The sequence below is a fragment of the Pelobates fuscus genome, chromosome 7, assembly GCF_036172605.1.
Source record: "Pelobates fuscus isolate aPelFus1 chromosome 7, aPelFus1.pri, whole genome shotgun sequence".
NCBI lineage: Eukaryota > Metazoa > Chordata > Amphibia > Anura > Pelobatidae > Pelobates > Pelobates fuscus.
Genome location: NC_086323.1, coordinates 94,510,544 through 94,526,959, shown reverse-complemented (window position 1 = coordinate 94,526,959; position 16,416 = coordinate 94,510,544). Strand labels below are relative to the sequence as shown.

Below are 16,416 nucleotides of genomic sequence, written 5' to 3'. Positions count from 1 at the left end.
TAAGGTCACTAGAAGCATGATTTTAGGACAAATTCACTACTGAATCACAGAAAAGGCGATGTTTGCATTTGCCCAAGAAAAGGAACAGCATCCCTGTTTCAAAACCACTACATTAAGATATAGTGACGTTGGCGCTTAAAGTGTTCATTTAATATATTTTCTAGCACAAGCCACGTCTATTCATTATTGGGTGAATAATATTTATATAAATAGATTATTCATATGTTAAAACTCAATAAATATACTGAATAAACATTACTTCTTAAAAAAAATAAAAAATCCACACTCAATGTCTTTATACAGCTGATATTTAATTATTTAGAAGGTATTTACATGTTGTATTAATATTTAACCTTTGAGAGCCCAAGGATAAAAACATTGCTTTTTGAATGTTTTTGCAGCATTGCTGAAGATGAATCCAACATTATACACTGGTGATAATGGCTAATATTACACATTGTCAATTTCACATATATTTTCTTTATAACAGGGACAACCAGGTGGACCCGGAGCTAGAGGTGAAAAGGTACAAATATATAATTGATGCCCTTGTTAGCTTTCAAAGCACTTGCTATTACTTAGCACAGACATCAAATATGTCTTTTAACTATTGTATAATGGGGGGCTACAAAGAAAGCACAATAGATGCGGTATATTCGTTTTATTGGCTATATCCAGCAGTTTTTCTCAAATAAAGACTTGAGGAAAGCCACATTTCTATTGTTGTCATGGGAACTTTATATTCCTGACAATCACTTCAGTCTATAGAACATAACCTGTCTCAGCCTGGAGACAGCGGGTAGGAAGAAATGGAGATTGCTTTGCATTTCTTAGATTAAACAGAGCATGCAATGTTTATATATCTTTATTTTCTTTATTTTAGGGAGATCCAGGCACTCCCGGGGAACCCGGAAAATCAGTAAGTCAATGATAGACCTTCATTTTGTTAGAAGTAGAAATAATTAGATGTCAGACATTTTATTAAATGGATATAACAATATTATTATGTTGCTTATTCCAGACATTAGGACTCCAGGGAGTGAAAGGTGACAAGGTGAGCCAAATTTTCAGATTCATATGTATTGGGAATAGCTTATGAAGACACAGCAAATGGAAAATACCTGCTAAAAACATGGCTGGGAGGCAGTGGTGTATTTTGGATTTGTGCTGCCCTAGGCACGACTAAATTCAGGCACCCCCAAAATCTAAATTTGCCCCCCCCCCCCACCCCCTCGATTCTTGTCAAGGCCACTTTTTTGACTGGCAGACACATGCCCTCATTGATACATGCACTGATATACACTCACTGACAGATAGTCATTGGCACACTCATACAGTCATTGGCACACACACTTTCACTGACAGGCACACACTATCAGATACACATAAAATGGCATACACACACTGACACACACTTACAGGCACACCCGTTCTCACTGGAAAAAAAAACACTTTCACTCACTCACTCACAGACACACACTGACAGCTACACTCACTCACTCACTCACTCACAGTAAGGTGGACAGCCCCAGAACATGAGGCAAACAAGGCATTTGTCTGGGAGCTTGGGGTGGTGTTTTTTGGTCCCCCCTCCCCCCCTGAAAGTGCTGCCCTAGGCAAATGCCTTGTTTGCCTTGTGGTAAATACATCCCTGCTGGGAGGTATTCAGCCCTACTGTGTTTGCTTAAGAACAGATTCCATAATACTAGTCTCATGGGATCCATGTTTTATAAAATGTTAGTTTTTTAAAATTTAATTTAGAGTCTATAAGACTTCATTTATTTATTTTAACCTTGTAAAATATCTTTCTATGCTACATAAGATGTAGACCTGAATTTATTTGCATAGCTCTTTTAACAATTCTATTGGTGACTTGTTGTGGTGATGTATTTGGGTTGTCATTTCAATATTGAGGACATTTTGTAATATATGCATTAATTAATTTCTGCTGTTGTTTAATAATCCCTCTATACTTCACTGCAGTATCAGTGGGACAAAAACCCATTGGCGGGTTGTAAGATCCATGCTTTATTTACTAAAGTAACAATACATACATATGACATGTTATCCCTTGCCTCACAATCCATCCATTTAATATAATGCTTGATGAGCATGAAACTGTTGGTATTTTTGAGAATTCAGATTCTCAAAATTCCAGCAAAATGTAAAAGAATTGTCTGTACGTGAGCAATAAAACCAGGTATCTGATTTAGAAGGGCATTACAGGTTGCGGTTATGCTGTCATATGTGTCCTGAGCTTCCCTCCCCAGGTGCATTTGCAGCACTTGCCCTGCACATTGAGTAACTCACTAGATTGAATATTGCCATATACAGAGAGGTATAGATGATTAGCTTGCCAGCTCAGTGAAGAACTGCATAGGAATGAATAATAAAACTCAGTCATCAGAGCTATTCAATAACACTGAAATTGTCAGGAAATTCTAAGCATATTCAAAATGAAAGGGATACTCCAAGCATCACAGCAACTAAAGGCTGCTCTTGTGGTTATATTGTGAGAAGTAGCCTGGTCCTGTGCCCTGATAATTGGGCAAATTATTTCAATTTTGAGTCTATTCGCCAAAAGTTTGAAATTCACTTTGAATTAATGCTGAGTTTCCAACAGTTCACTTTTCAGTGGATAGCCATAATTATATTTGCATTTCTTTGATATGAAAAGCATATACTTACTTTAATGTGTGCCTTTCATGGAAATGTAAAAAGATTTAATGATTTTATAAATAGTGAAATGTTCTCTGCACTCTGCTATTGCCTGGTAACTAACAAATCTACAGATACATTATTTTCTATATTTAGCTTTACTTGTAAACACTAGACCATCTGCCATTGGCATTACTGTAGAAAACCACCATCATTACAGTCTAAACAGGTTCAGGCATGGCATTCTACAAAGGCATTGGGGAATCTTATTGCCAGTATTTGTGGGTGGCAGTTGGCATCCACTGTGTAGAATACCATGGAGGAGACACTAGCAAGTGACTTCAAGTGAGTGTTACCTTCTACGACAAGTGTAGAACTTCAACTGCTGTGATGTTTTGTCAGCCTTTAGAATAGCTAAGCATCATGGTTGTAGTTCTGAAACATCTAGGGAGCAACCTTAAATACTCTCCAATTCTACTCTGTATAGTAGCTGGTAATTTCCCCCAGAACATTGTATGGATTAAATCTGCATGCCTCCTTAAAGCTGACCTTTCCACCAGCACAGTTAATAAGACAGCATGATCAAATACATATATGTATCTAATTCACAGGGTGGAGTGGGACCTGCGGGATCTGAAGGTCCAAAAGGATCAATAGGTGACCCAGGAGACAAAGGAGAACGAGTAAGTAACACTTGTAAACTCTCAATGCTTATAGACAAACGACTCCAGGAAAGACATTGATATTTGTCACAATTTTCATTTAGTAGTGTATAGATGTATAAAAACCCCATACAAACAGTGCAGCTGAACAATAGTAAGAACATAAATTAAATACAGCATAGACAGGATTTGCACGTTGTGAATTACTGGGTTTCCTGTAATTGTATACATTTAATTAATTTACAGAATGGGGAAGATGTATCCACATATTGCATTCAACACTATGAATAATAAAATTAACATTTGAACAACCAGTACTGTTTATGATACGGATGTAGCTTGGAATATGCAGATTTCTTCTCCTCTACCATTTACTTTTTCCATTAACCTTTTCTTTCTTACTTAGGCAAATGTTTGCCTTCTTGTATAAACACCTTTAACTGGCAGTGTATGTCTTCTGCCTGAAATTGTCCCGTGTGTCTTTTATGAGCCCATTATTATAATTATTACTAGAGTACATTGAAAATGACTGGTAAAATAAATTTAGCAAAGTCTGATAATGGGGTTTACATTTTGCAAAACCGCAAAACCCATAAGGATTCCGCAAAGCAATTGTAGACCCCAAGGCACAAACATTATATGGTGCAGTAAAGACAAGCAGTAAATGTTCTCATGTTTTTACATATATTTATTATTGTTGTAAATAATGGACACTTTTTGTGAAATTTTAAAGATTCACAGTGTGAGAAAAGAAAAAAAAGATTGAAAAAAAAGAGACCTATGATTTTGCATACAACTTTGATCTTAAAAATCTCCTCCATGTTTTATTACAAGGGATCTCCGGGGTATGGTATACCTGGGAAGGATGGGGCAAAAGGAGAACCAGGAGAAAGGGTAAGTAATCATTACTTTATATTAATACAAATTTCATTAAAATGTAATGTTCAGAATCTGCTTGTTTTTTTGTTTTGTTTTTTGCACAAAATGTATATACAAAGTCAATGGGGGGTTTAAGTAATCAAGTAAAACAAAAATAGAAGTATATTAAAAATCTCTTTTTTTTTTCATACTAGGGGAATGTTGGCCTTCCTGGGAAGTCTGGACCCAAGGTATGTCATTTGTGAGTCACATCGTTTCCAGCATAACATATGATGCTGAATATCATGCGTGTCAAATACAGCACCTAACGTTCGTTCTACGGCACCTTTTTCACCAGGTTGAGCTCCTGAGCTGAGTCCCCATAACAGGTGGACAACTGAACAGTTTGACAAATTTAGCTTGATAAACCTATTGTTCCCTTGGTCTGGACATTTTGCCATATGTGGGTCCAATACAAAATTGGGTACAGCTTATTGGAAAGCAAGAATCCCATGATTAAAATAGATAGGGCATGGCAGAAGTAATAACAATCCTACTATGAAGAGAACAAATAGGGCCAGTTCTCAAACATGCAGCTATAAAAATGGAATTAAAATGTTCTGAACATACAAGAATGCACAATGCACATTTTCCTGCTATGGTCATTGCCATCACTTTCTCATTGATCAGCAAATGGTAATAATTATTTTCAGATCTGGTGCCATAAGTTTATTATGCTATGAAAGGCCTATAGTTTCAAGGCTTACACCACTAGCCAGACTATAAAATTTGCTAGCCATTGCAAACCTGGATAGTCCATATCACACTTACCAGGGGTGAATATCTACTCAACAGGACTAAATTGTCCCTTACTAATGGCTAGTGGCAAATGGAAGTTTTTAGCCTGCCCTTCTGCATATCGGCTATATATACTTCTTCCACTCAAAGATTGATGTGATGTGTTAGCCTGAACCCATCCCCCCCATACTTGGTGGACATAGAACCAGTACTACTTACTTTTTTCTCAATTGTGCCAGTCCTGTTGGGTCTTCTTTCAGGGCACCGTTATCTTAGTGTGTCACTGGAAATCACTGCATCTCTCCTTCCAAGGAAAAGTGAATTCCTGTGGATACCTGTACTACAAGAGTCCACAGAGACCATATGTCTAACTTTAAAAATATTCATCATTAAAAAAAAAAAAAAAAAAAAACAGGACTGTTTAGGAGGGATATTTGGACATGCCTGTACAATACAAAAAAGTGGAAGAGCCACTTTGACTTAATTCTTTTTTTTATATATATATTTTTCCTACTTTTATTGAGATGTTTGCCATCCTCTGTGTTCCTTCTTAGGGAGACCCAGGTGATCCAGGACAGAATGGAGAGCCTGGAAGAACTGGGCCGCCAGGACAGATAGGTCTTCGTGGCAAGGAAGGAGAACGTGGAGAGAAAGGAGAAGATGGGACTCCTGTAAGAAATCATTGGGTGTATCCAGTAAATTCTTGGAAAAATACACATAATTTACAGCAGGACACATTGATTTTCATATTGCTAATTTGCTGCCAAACTGAAAGTACTGAAGCAATGTGACCGTTCTCACTAATGAAAGCCATGGCAGCTTCTAGTGATTTATACTTTCAACAACACCTAGGATTGTATTCTATATGAAAAGATAAAAGTAACTCTGTTAACTAAATTCCAGTGCTCCCATTTTAAATGCATAGAAAAAAAAATGATGTTGAATTACCAGAGATATTCATATTTTCTATATGGACTCGAGAGAGCCTTTAGTGACTGCCTCAGATGGCAATTAGCCAGCCTGACAGAAAAATAAATATTTTGTTAGGTCACAGCAACTTTGATCTGGTTCTTAAAATATCTAATGTGACAACTTTTTTTCCTTTCACCTGCAGGGTGAAGCAGGTATTCCTGGCAAAAATGGAGAAAGAGGACCTCGGGTAAGATGGAACAGTCCTCAGTCTTATAAGTTAATAGTTAGATTGTAACAGTGTTGAAAATAACTATTATCCTGACATCACTTCCCCAGTTACAGTATATAAACACTCATACGCTTTTGTAACATTTGCAAAAATTTTACTCATAAAGAGTTTCAGAATGCAATAAAACCTCATCCAAGGAATGATCTACCTACCTACCTACCTACCTACCTACCCAAGTAAAATTTTCTCATAGTCTTATTGGAGCTTTTTTGTCCCTGCTGACCTTAAACAAGCCACTGTAGTACCTATCCTGAAAAAACATATCTTGACCCGTCCTCCCCCTCTAACTATCGTCCAATTTCCCTGCTCCCTTTTCCTCAAAGCTTCTGGAAAGACTTGTTTTTACCCGTATGTCTCCGTTCCTCAATTCAAACTCTCTCCTTGACCCTCTTCAGTCTGGCTTCCGCCCTCTCCACTCTACTGAGACTGCTCTCATCAAAGTTAGTATTGACCTAATCGCACCTAAATCCAAAGGCAACTACTCCGTACTTATTCTTCTTGACCTCTCTGCTGCCTTTGACACCGTTGATCATGTTCTCCTTCTTCAAACTCTTTAAACTCTTTAATCACTCGGTCTCTGTGACTCTGTTCTCTCATGGTTTTCTTCTTATCTCTCCCAATGCTCATTCAGTGTCTCCTTTTCTAATGATACAATTCCACAATTCGTCCTGTCTCGGTTGGAGTTCCCCAAGGCTCTGTCCTTGGTCCCCTTCTATTTTCTCTTTATACTGCCTATCTTGGCAAACTTATTACCTCATTTGTATTCTACTACCACCTGTCCACTGATGACACCCAGATATATCTCCTCCCCAGACTTCTCCCCTGCCGTCCTGCAACGTGTTACTGCTTTCCTTTCCTGGATGTCCTCTCGCTTTCTGAAATGTAATCTCTCTAAAACTGAGCTCCTTGTCTTTCCTCCATCTTATACTGATCCTCCTCTTTCGCTCTCCCTTCAAGTTAGTGGTATCCACATCAGTCCATCCTTGCAAGCGTGCTGTCTTGGCATCATACTTGATTCTGGCCTCACCTTTGAGCCTCACATCCAGTATGTTGCCAAATCCTGTAGATTCCACCTTAAAAAAATAGCCCGCATCCGCCCCTTTCTTTCGCAAGATGCTACCAAGGAGCGTGTCCATGCTCTAGTAATATGCCACATGGATTATTGTAACCCTCTCTTAATTGGTCTTCCCAAAAGCCGTATTGCCCCACTACAGTCTGTAATAAATGCTGCCGCCAGACTGATTTTCCTCTCTAGTCGGTCCTCTCACACCTCACCTCTCTGTCAGTACTTACATTGGCTTCCTGTATCCCATAGTACTAACCCATACCTATAAAGCACTGAACAATTCTAGCCCCTCATATCTCTTCACAGATCCATAGGTATGCCCCTTCTCGGTCTCTCCGCTCTGCCCGTGACCTTCTCCTGTCCGCTGCTTGCACCCGTACGGCCAACTAACGCTAACAGGACTTCTCGCGGGCAGTTCCCTGCCTGTGGAATAGCCTGCCTACCACCATGAGACTGTTTCCTAATCTTCAAGAAGTGCCTTGAAACCCATCTCTTTAGGAAAGCTTATGGCCTCCCAGAGTAACCTCTACCTCACATACTAGTCTCTTGCTATCTGCTAAAGGGCAACACTTTACTCTCTCCTACTGCTCTGCTTTACTCCCACTGTATTTGATTGCTATTTCCTGTCCTAATGTGTTTTATACCCCACCTCCTATAGACTGTAAGCTCGTTTGAGCAGGGTCCTCTTCAACCTATTGTTCCTGTAAGTTTTCTTGTAATTGTCCTATTTATAGTTTAACCCCCCTCTCATAATATTGTAAAGCGCTACAGAATCTGTTGGCTCTATATCAATGGCAAAAAAATAATAATACGTGAATTTTAAATGTAAAGTTAAAGTAGCTGAATTGGGAAAACATATCTGCCAGCTATGCTTCCAGTTTTGCTATTTTGATCTTAAAGAGATCCTTCACTGCTGAAATACCCCAAAAAAACACATTTTCAAACACTATTTAGTAGATATTCTCCCAATTAAAACATGCATGCATTTAATTGTGCATTTTTTATTGTAGTTATTTCTAAAAACAGCTTACATTCCTGGCTAATCCATGTCAGCATTACGATAGGGTTAGCTCCGCCCACTTGGCTGTTTAGGACAGGAAATAAAGGTATAAATACTCCTCCTACCAGACCGGATCTCCAGTCTTTTTTCCTGTCCTCTTGGCTGTGGACATGGTTTCAGGTAAAGTTGCATTACCTTTTTTGGATTTGGACTTGGATTTGGATTTGGACTTGGACTACCTATTCTTACCCAGGAGGGTTTAGCCGTACTCTTTGGAAAGTACATAAGGATTCTCCTGATCAGACCACTGGGTAGCGGTAAAACCTATCCAATGTAAGCTATAGTGGTAAATATATGCCTTGTATCCTTACTATTTGAAGAATTCCGCAGCAAAGGATAGCGGTAATATATGGGTATATTGTGATGGCAAACTATATCCGCTGTGATCCTAAGGGTAGCGGTTATTTATAAGTGACTCATGCATTATGACCTTACTGCAGTGATCCTTATGGCAGCGGTTCGTGATGTATACACTTTTTAACTATGATTATTCCGCAGTGATCCTAATGGTAGCGGTTAAAATGTGTGACACATGCATTTTAACATTCAGACTATTGCCGCAGTGATCCTAATGGTAGTGGTGCATGGTGTATACACATATGTCATAGGATACAAATCCGCAGTGATCCTCTTGGTAGCGGTTATTATGTGTGACACGTACATTATAACATTCAGACTATTGCCACAGTGATCCTATTGGTAGCGGTGCATGGTGTTTACACATACTTCATAATGATATAAATCCGCAGTGACCCTCTGGGTAGCAGTAAAACTGCCGTGTACATATGTATGGTATTGGATATCGGCCGCTGTGATCCTTGGGGTAGCGGTATAATATTGGTACCTGCAAATATTGGTAAACATAAAAGTCACTGGATGAAGGATGTATTTCTGGTGTTCGGAAGGAGAACCTCCTTAAATTATGGTACTCAAGGAGAAACATATATTGCAATGATCTTGGCGGTAGCACTGTTTATATGGAGCATGTTCTCATGAAATTTCAACCTAATTCTAAGCCCACACTGGCCCTTGTTTTTAACAGGGCATGTAAGCTCATCGAGCAGGGTCCTCAACCCCCTCTGTTCCTGTACGTCCAGGGGTCTTATCTCAATTATGTGTCTGTTAGTCCACCCATTGTACAATTTAATATCTGGTATTATCCTGCCTGGTTATCCTATGTTGTGGCACAGACGGTGCTAATCTCTATATTCCAGGTTTAGGAGATCCAACGTTACCATATTTTGGCTTTAATGTCCAGAGAATTTTCACATTATGTTTTGGATAGATGCAGTATCTGTTCAGACGATGTGTCTGTTTTTGCACTTATTATTTATCTACCTATTTTCATCATGTTTGATTAACTTTTTTCAATTGCGTTTTTTTAACCACTGTTTGCCGGTTACCTGATACCTGCTGGTAACCGTATCTTGTCTTACCATTCATAATGTTTTTGGAACAATCCAAGTATAAAGAGTATCCTGATATTTGCGATGCTTTGATACCTTGAACTTAGCCTCATAATAAGGTATGTCTCACGCAATTTCATTTAACTCCGTTCTTATTGAATTTTCTGTTCTACCTATTACGATACTACATTACTGAAGTGTTCCTGTATTTCTGTTTTCCTATAGCATCCAGTCAGTGTCTCTCTCCTTGAGAGAATGTTCTATTTAATTTTTATTTTTTAGGAGGTAATGTTACAGTCTCTGATCTCTGAGAAAGTGGAAGAATTAGCAGCTTCCCTGATGCTGTAGTTGTTCTCAGACTTGAAACTATTCCTGTTTAACCTGGCTTATTCCCTCACGGTTGGTTTATGCCACAGTTCCTCTGCTATTTTATATCTAATACCTTTTCCTCCCATTTTGCAATTAACAGGATGCCAATGCTTAGTTGGGGTAGAGGTCTGATTCCCTGTTCCTCCTATCGAACACTAATTTGGGTACCAATGCAGTTGTTTTTGACTAGGGGAAGTGTGTTTTCTTACTGTACATGATAATCTAAGATTAATTCCGTAGCCTGGTTTATTTCTCCTGCTCATTTATTGGCATATCTTTCAGATCTGTATAAGTCGATGCTGTTGTCCAAGAATGGACAGGTGTTAGATTCCTGTATATTGTAAGTTGCTGATTTCATAATGATGTGGCAATCTAGAAACGGGTTTGTTATAGTCATGTGACATTTATGGTCACATGACTAGCCAGATGACTGTAACAGTTTTTCTGTTCTCTATTCAGATTTCACAAATTGGATACTCCAAGAAAGTGGCCTTATTTGACATTTTGGGAAGTTTCCCAGAAACTCTGAAGTCCAGAGTTTGCTTGTTCTTAACTGATTTTACAAATATTGGTGGGTGTTGTTTATTTCCCTCCCATCAGATGTTGAGCTTGGGTATTACCCTATCGTAATGCTGCCATGGATTAGCCAGAAATAAAGAAAATTTCACCATACTTACTGTAATTTTCTTTTCCTGGATATATCCATGGCAGCATTGCATCCCTCCCTTCTGTATACATTTCTTTTTTAGGAGCTTGTAACTAGACTGGAGATCCGGTCTGGTAGGAGGAGTATTTATACCTTTATTTCCTGTCCTAAACAGCCAAGTGGACGGAGCTAACCCTATCGTAATGCTGCCATGGATATATCCAGGAAATGAAAATTACGGTAAGTATGGTGAAATTTTCTTCAATAGTTGAAGAGCTCTTGTCTGATGCATTTGTAGCTCAATGAGAAGTCTTTGCAAGACAAGTGCTCTGAGCAATTGTCTGCCTCTTGAGTTTAGCTCCACTGAGCTAACCAAACCAGGAAGTAACAGGGCCTGTTGTCTGATTGTTAGCCATGGGGTGCAATAAGGTTATTTATATAATATATATTAAGGTTATAATTTAATCAACTGCAAATTTCTATTGAAATAACTTTTTTGTAAAATGAAAAAACAAGGACACACTATTCACACACGAAGCACTTCGCTGAAGTACTTTGGGGGTTTAGAGTGTCCACTAAAATGTAAAACTCACTTTCAATTAACTTTGAAGTCCTGACAATTCTCACTTGATGAATAACATGTAGAAACATAGAATGTAACGGCAGATAAGAGCCATTCGGCCCATCTAGTCTGCACCTTTTTTCTTAATACTTGCATTAGTTTCTTATATTTAGAATAGCCTTACACCTACCCTGCACACAGGGCCGGCCTTAGGGGTGTGCGAGCTGTGCGGCCGCACAGGGCACCATGGTGCAGGGGGCGCCCTGCGGCCGCATAGCTCACACGGCATGTCTGTTAGCCGCAATGCTAACAAGGCATTTGCCTTGGGCGGCATTTTCCAGGGGGCGGCAAAAAAAGCCGCCCCCAAATGCCCAAGGCAAATGTCTTGTTAGCCTTGCGGCTAACAGACATGCTGGGCGGTCGGGCGGCGCTGGCGAGCGGCTGGCGAGGGAGCACTTCCTCTGAGCTGTATGCTCAGCTCCCTCGCGCGCCGCAGAGTGAGGCTGGGAGCCGGAATATGATGTCATATTCCGGCTCCCAGCCTCACTCTGCAGCGCGCGAGGGAGCTGAGCAAACAGCTCAGAGGAAGTGCTCCCTCGCCAGCCGCCCGCCAGCGCCGCCCGCCCAGCCCAGCAGCCACTGGACCACCAGGGAGGAATAGACCCCCCCCAGCATTCCCAAAGGTAAGGAGGCTGGGGGGGTGTCTAAATAAATTTTAAAAAATGTGTTAATGTGGGTGAGTGTGTGTGTTTGTTAGTGTGTGTGTGTCTGTGTATGTTAGTGTGTGTCTGTGTCTGTTAGTGTGTGTCTGTGTATGTTAGTGTGTGTCTGTGAGTGTGTTTGTCTGTTAGTGAGTGTGTGTGTCTGACTGTGTGTGTGTGGCTGTCTGCCTGTGTGTGTGTGACTGTTTGCCTATGTCTGCCTGTGTGTGTGTGTGACTGTCTGCGCGTGTGTGTGTGTGACTGTCTGCGCGTGTGTGTGTGTGACTGTCTGCGCGTGTGTGTGTGTGACTGTCTGCGCGTGTGTGTGACTGTCTGCCAGTGTGTGTGTGTGTGTGACTGTCTGCCAGTGTGTGTGTGTGTCTGTCTGTCTGTGTGTGACTGTGTGTGTGGCTGTCTGACAGTGTGTGTTTGACTGTTTGTCTGTGTGTGTGTGACTGTGTGTGTGTGTGTGGCTATTTGCCTCTGTGTGTTTGGCTGCCTGCCTGTGTGTTTGTGTGTGGCTGTGTGTGTGGCTGTCTGCCTGTGTGTGTGTGTGGATGTCTGCCTGTGTGTGTGTGTGTGTGTTTGTGTGTGACTGCCTATGTGTGACTGTCTGGGCAGACTAGATGGGCCGAATGGTTCTTATCTGCCGTCACATTCTATGTCTGTGTGTGTGTTTGTGTGTGGCTGTCTGTGTATGACTGCCTGAGTGTGTTTGTGTGTGTGTGTGTGTGTGTATGGCTGTCTGCCTGCCTGTGTGTGTGTGTGACAGGGTGTGTGGGAAGGGGTAAGGAGTGGGGGAAGGGGGGCGCTGTGAAGATTTTTTTGCACAGGGCGCCCAAATGCCTAAGGCCGGCGCTGCCTGCACATGCTTAAACTCACTGTGTTAACTTCTACCACTTCAGCTGGAAGGCTGTTCCATGCATCCACTACCCTCTCAGTAAAATAATACTTCATGGTATTATTTTTTAAATTTTTGCCCCTATAATTTAAGACTATGTCCTTTTGTTGTGGTGGTTTTCCTTCTTTTAAATATAGTCTCCTCCTTTACAGTGTTGATTCCATTTTATGTATTTAAATGTTTCTATCAAATCCCCCCTGTCTCGTCTTTCGTCCAAGCTATATATGTTAAGATCCTTTAACCTTTCCTGGTAAGTTTTATCCTGCAATCCATGAACCAGTTTAGTATCCCTTCTCTGAACTCTCTCTAAAGTATCAATATCCTTCTGAAGATACAGTCTCCGGTACTACGTACAATACTCCAAGTGAGGTCTCACCAGTGTTCTGTACAATGGCATGAGCACTTCCCTCTTTCTACTGCTAATACCTCTCCCTATACAACCAAGCATTCTGCTAGCATTTCCTGCTGCTCTATTACATTGTCTGCCTACCTTTAAGTCATCAGAAATAATTACCCCAAAATCCCTTTCCTCAGATGTTGAGGATAGGACTCTATCAAATATTCTATACACTATATATATATATATATATATATATATATATATATATATATATATATTTTTATGCCCAAGATACATTATTTTGCTCAGAGCATTATGTTAGATTTACGATATATTAGAGGTACATGTGGACATAAGCTGGGTTTGAAGCTAAGTATGCTTATTTCATTTCTGTATTTCATTATTATCATTATTATTATTATTATTATTATTTGTAATTTACAGGGTCTTCCAGGTTTGAGGGGCACAGCAGGAGAAAAGGGGGACCCAGGCGAACCTGGCGAATCTGGAAGGGATGTGAGTATTTAGACTCAAGGCTCATTCTCTTCCCCTTGGATATTTTTTTCTACCCCCAGTTTTTGACAAGATGCTTATTTGTTCAGTATTTGAAAACACAGAACACTGTACATTGATTTCGAATCATCATTTGTCTAAAATGTACTCTCACTAAAAATTCCCCTTTCATTATTGTATCAGACAGTATAATTATCAGACATTATGTGTTTTATTTGTAGGGCAGCACTGGACCCGCGGGGAGTAAAGGTGACCGAGGTGATCCCGTGAGTTCAACGCTTTTCCTTTTCTCTTTCTGCGCAGTATTTGTTTTTCCATATAGCGCAATATAAATTGTTTCAACAATTTTATTTGATTTACTGTTCATGTTTTATTTATGTATTGTTTTCATATTTTTTTAAATGTTGGGGAAAAAAGTTAAGTGAAATCATATTTTCATTCATTAATTTGATTGAAGGAATGTTAACGAGTATTTATTACATAAAGTTGTTGTTGTTTTTTTTGTATTTTTTTTTAGAAGATTAGTTAAAATGTTGTGTTTGTTCCTTATTTCTTTTTTTCTTTTTTTAGGGGCCACAAGGTGTTCAGGGGATTCCGGGAAAACCAGTAAGATTTTTTTAAACTTTTATTATTTATGTATAATTTACTCAACCTTCTCCTAAATATTCTGATTTCCCAGATAAATAACAGTGTACTTGTTCAAGGGATTTTAATTCTTATTAAATTCTTATTGACTATTACATGAAATGCTTTGCTGAACCATGTATGGGTATCAGCATACAAATTGTTTTACAGTTTTCGAAAAAATACTAATACAGTAAAACTAACTGCAATGTGAAAACGTAACAAATAATCAATATGAAATCAAACCTGTATGCTGATTGGCTGTTTGGTGTTTTCAGACGCCAACCACTTTTGAAATAATGATCACTGAACATAAAATGTACAGATGATAACACACTAATGCCACTAGTAGTCCTTAATAAAATAAATACCACTTTTATTTAATAAAACTAAAAGCAAACACGTTCAAACAACCACTCATGCAAAAATTCTAAAATGCGCACACATTTTTGTCTGTGCTGTTATAAAGACAAACTGTTGATTTGTGGGGATTTTAATATTATGTTTTCTTATCAACTATATCAAATTTGTATTCATGTGGTGTGAGAAATATCATTATTATAAGCTCTGACCTTTGCACTCAGCTTATAGAAAACATAGAGAGAGGAGGAGGAATACATTAATATTTCTGCTTCTACTCCACATTTGCATTGTGTGCCATGGTTGTGCCTGGACTAAACTGGCTTATAATGTAATTGGCTGAATCTTTAATATAATTTAAAAAGAAAACAGATCATAACCTGAAAAAAAGGTTCATGAAATGTTTCTCAATATTTCTGCCCCTTAAACGTCTTGTTCATTTTACCTTTCTCTTGATCCTCCTAGTTTTTTTTCCCCCGAATGTACACTATTGCATGATTTAGCTAGAAAATTAAATCACTTTTAATTATTTTTAGGGAACCGTTGAATCTGTGCTTGCTGGCATGAAGGGAGACAAGGTAAGGACCAGTATACTGTTTTTTATGTTCTACATAATAAGAAAAAAAATCAGACCGGTATGTTATCCCCTCTATGGTTGGTCACTAATTGCTCTGTGGGTTTTCCTCCACCTATAGCCCAGATTTAATATTTTTTGATAACCTTTAAAAAAAATTATATATATATATATATACATATACATATATATATATATATATATATATATATATATATATACAAAACCAAGAGGGCTGCATTCACCTGAACATGCATACATTATAGGGTGCTGCTGGGGCTAAAATATACAAAATACAGAATCCAGCGCACTCGCTTATTCACTAAACAATGATTTCAAATCTTAGAGATTGTAATAGTTTTATTTAAAAAAAACACCTCACCTATCAATATATAAAAAAATTAAATACTTTCCAAAATATGAAATAATTCGAAAAGTTTATTCAAAAATATAAAATCATTTCAAAATCCTATCTAAAATATTAAATTGAGGTCTATATTCATAAATATAATTGCACAATTCATGTATCTCAAATGTTTGAATACAAAAAATATTTTCCTATTTCTATCAATATGTTACCAGTACTGAATAATAATATTGATAATGACTTTTTCTACTTACCGTATATACTCGAGTATAAGTCGACCCGAATATAAGTCGAGACCCCTAATTTTACCCAAAAAAACTGGGAAAACGTATTGACTCGAGTATAAGACTAGGGTTAGAAATGCAGCAGCTACTGGTAAATTTCTAAATAAAATGATATCACAAAAAAATTATATTAATTTAATATTTATTTACAGTGTGTGTATATAATGAATGCAGTGTGTGTGTATGAATGCAGTGTTTGTGTGTGTGTGAGATGCAGAGTGTGTTTGTGTATGTGTTGCAGAGCCTTGGTGGGGGGAGGGCATTTTTATTATTATTTTTTTTAAATTATTATTTTAATATTAATTCTTTTTGTTATATTATTATTTTTTATTTTATTATTTTTTTATATTATTTTATTATTATTTATATTTTTTTTCGTCCCTCCTCCCTGCTTGATACATGGCCAGCAAGCCCGGCGGTCCTGTTGGGGGCTGGCAGGAAGCTGTTACTTACCTTACCTGCAGCT

At 38.5% G+C, this 16,416-nt stretch overlaps 1 protein-coding gene across 2 annotated transcripts in view; it reads left to right on the top strand.

Annotated features, from left to right (window-relative positions):
• COL7A1 (collagen type VII alpha 1 chain) overlaps positions 1 to 16,416 on the top strand; it is a 193,817-nt gene that overhangs the window by 116,145 nt on the left and 61,256 nt on the right. For both annotated transcript variants that reach the window (XM_063426212.1, XM_063426213.1), the window contains exons 48-59: positions 491 to 526; positions 884 to 919; positions 1,022 to 1,054; positions 3,270 to 3,341; positions 4,155 to 4,214; positions 4,394 to 4,429; positions 5,531 to 5,647; positions 6,091 to 6,135; positions 13,673 to 13,744; positions 13,963 to 14,007; positions 14,312 to 14,347; positions 15,262 to 15,303. In XM_063426212.1, the coding sequence (XP_063282282.1) occupies positions 491 to 526; positions 884 to 919; positions 1,022 to 1,054; positions 3,270 to 3,341; positions 4,155 to 4,214; positions 4,394 to 4,429; positions 5,531 to 5,647; positions 6,091 to 6,135; positions 13,673 to 13,744; positions 13,963 to 14,007; positions 14,312 to 14,347; positions 15,262 to 15,303 (630 nt within the window). The remainder of the gene's footprint in view (positions 1 to 490; positions 527 to 883; positions 920 to 1,021; positions 1,055 to 3,269; positions 3,342 to 4,154; positions 4,215 to 4,393; positions 4,430 to 5,530; positions 5,648 to 6,090; positions 6,136 to 13,672; positions 13,745 to 13,962; positions 14,008 to 14,311; positions 14,348 to 15,261; positions 15,304 to 16,416) is intronic.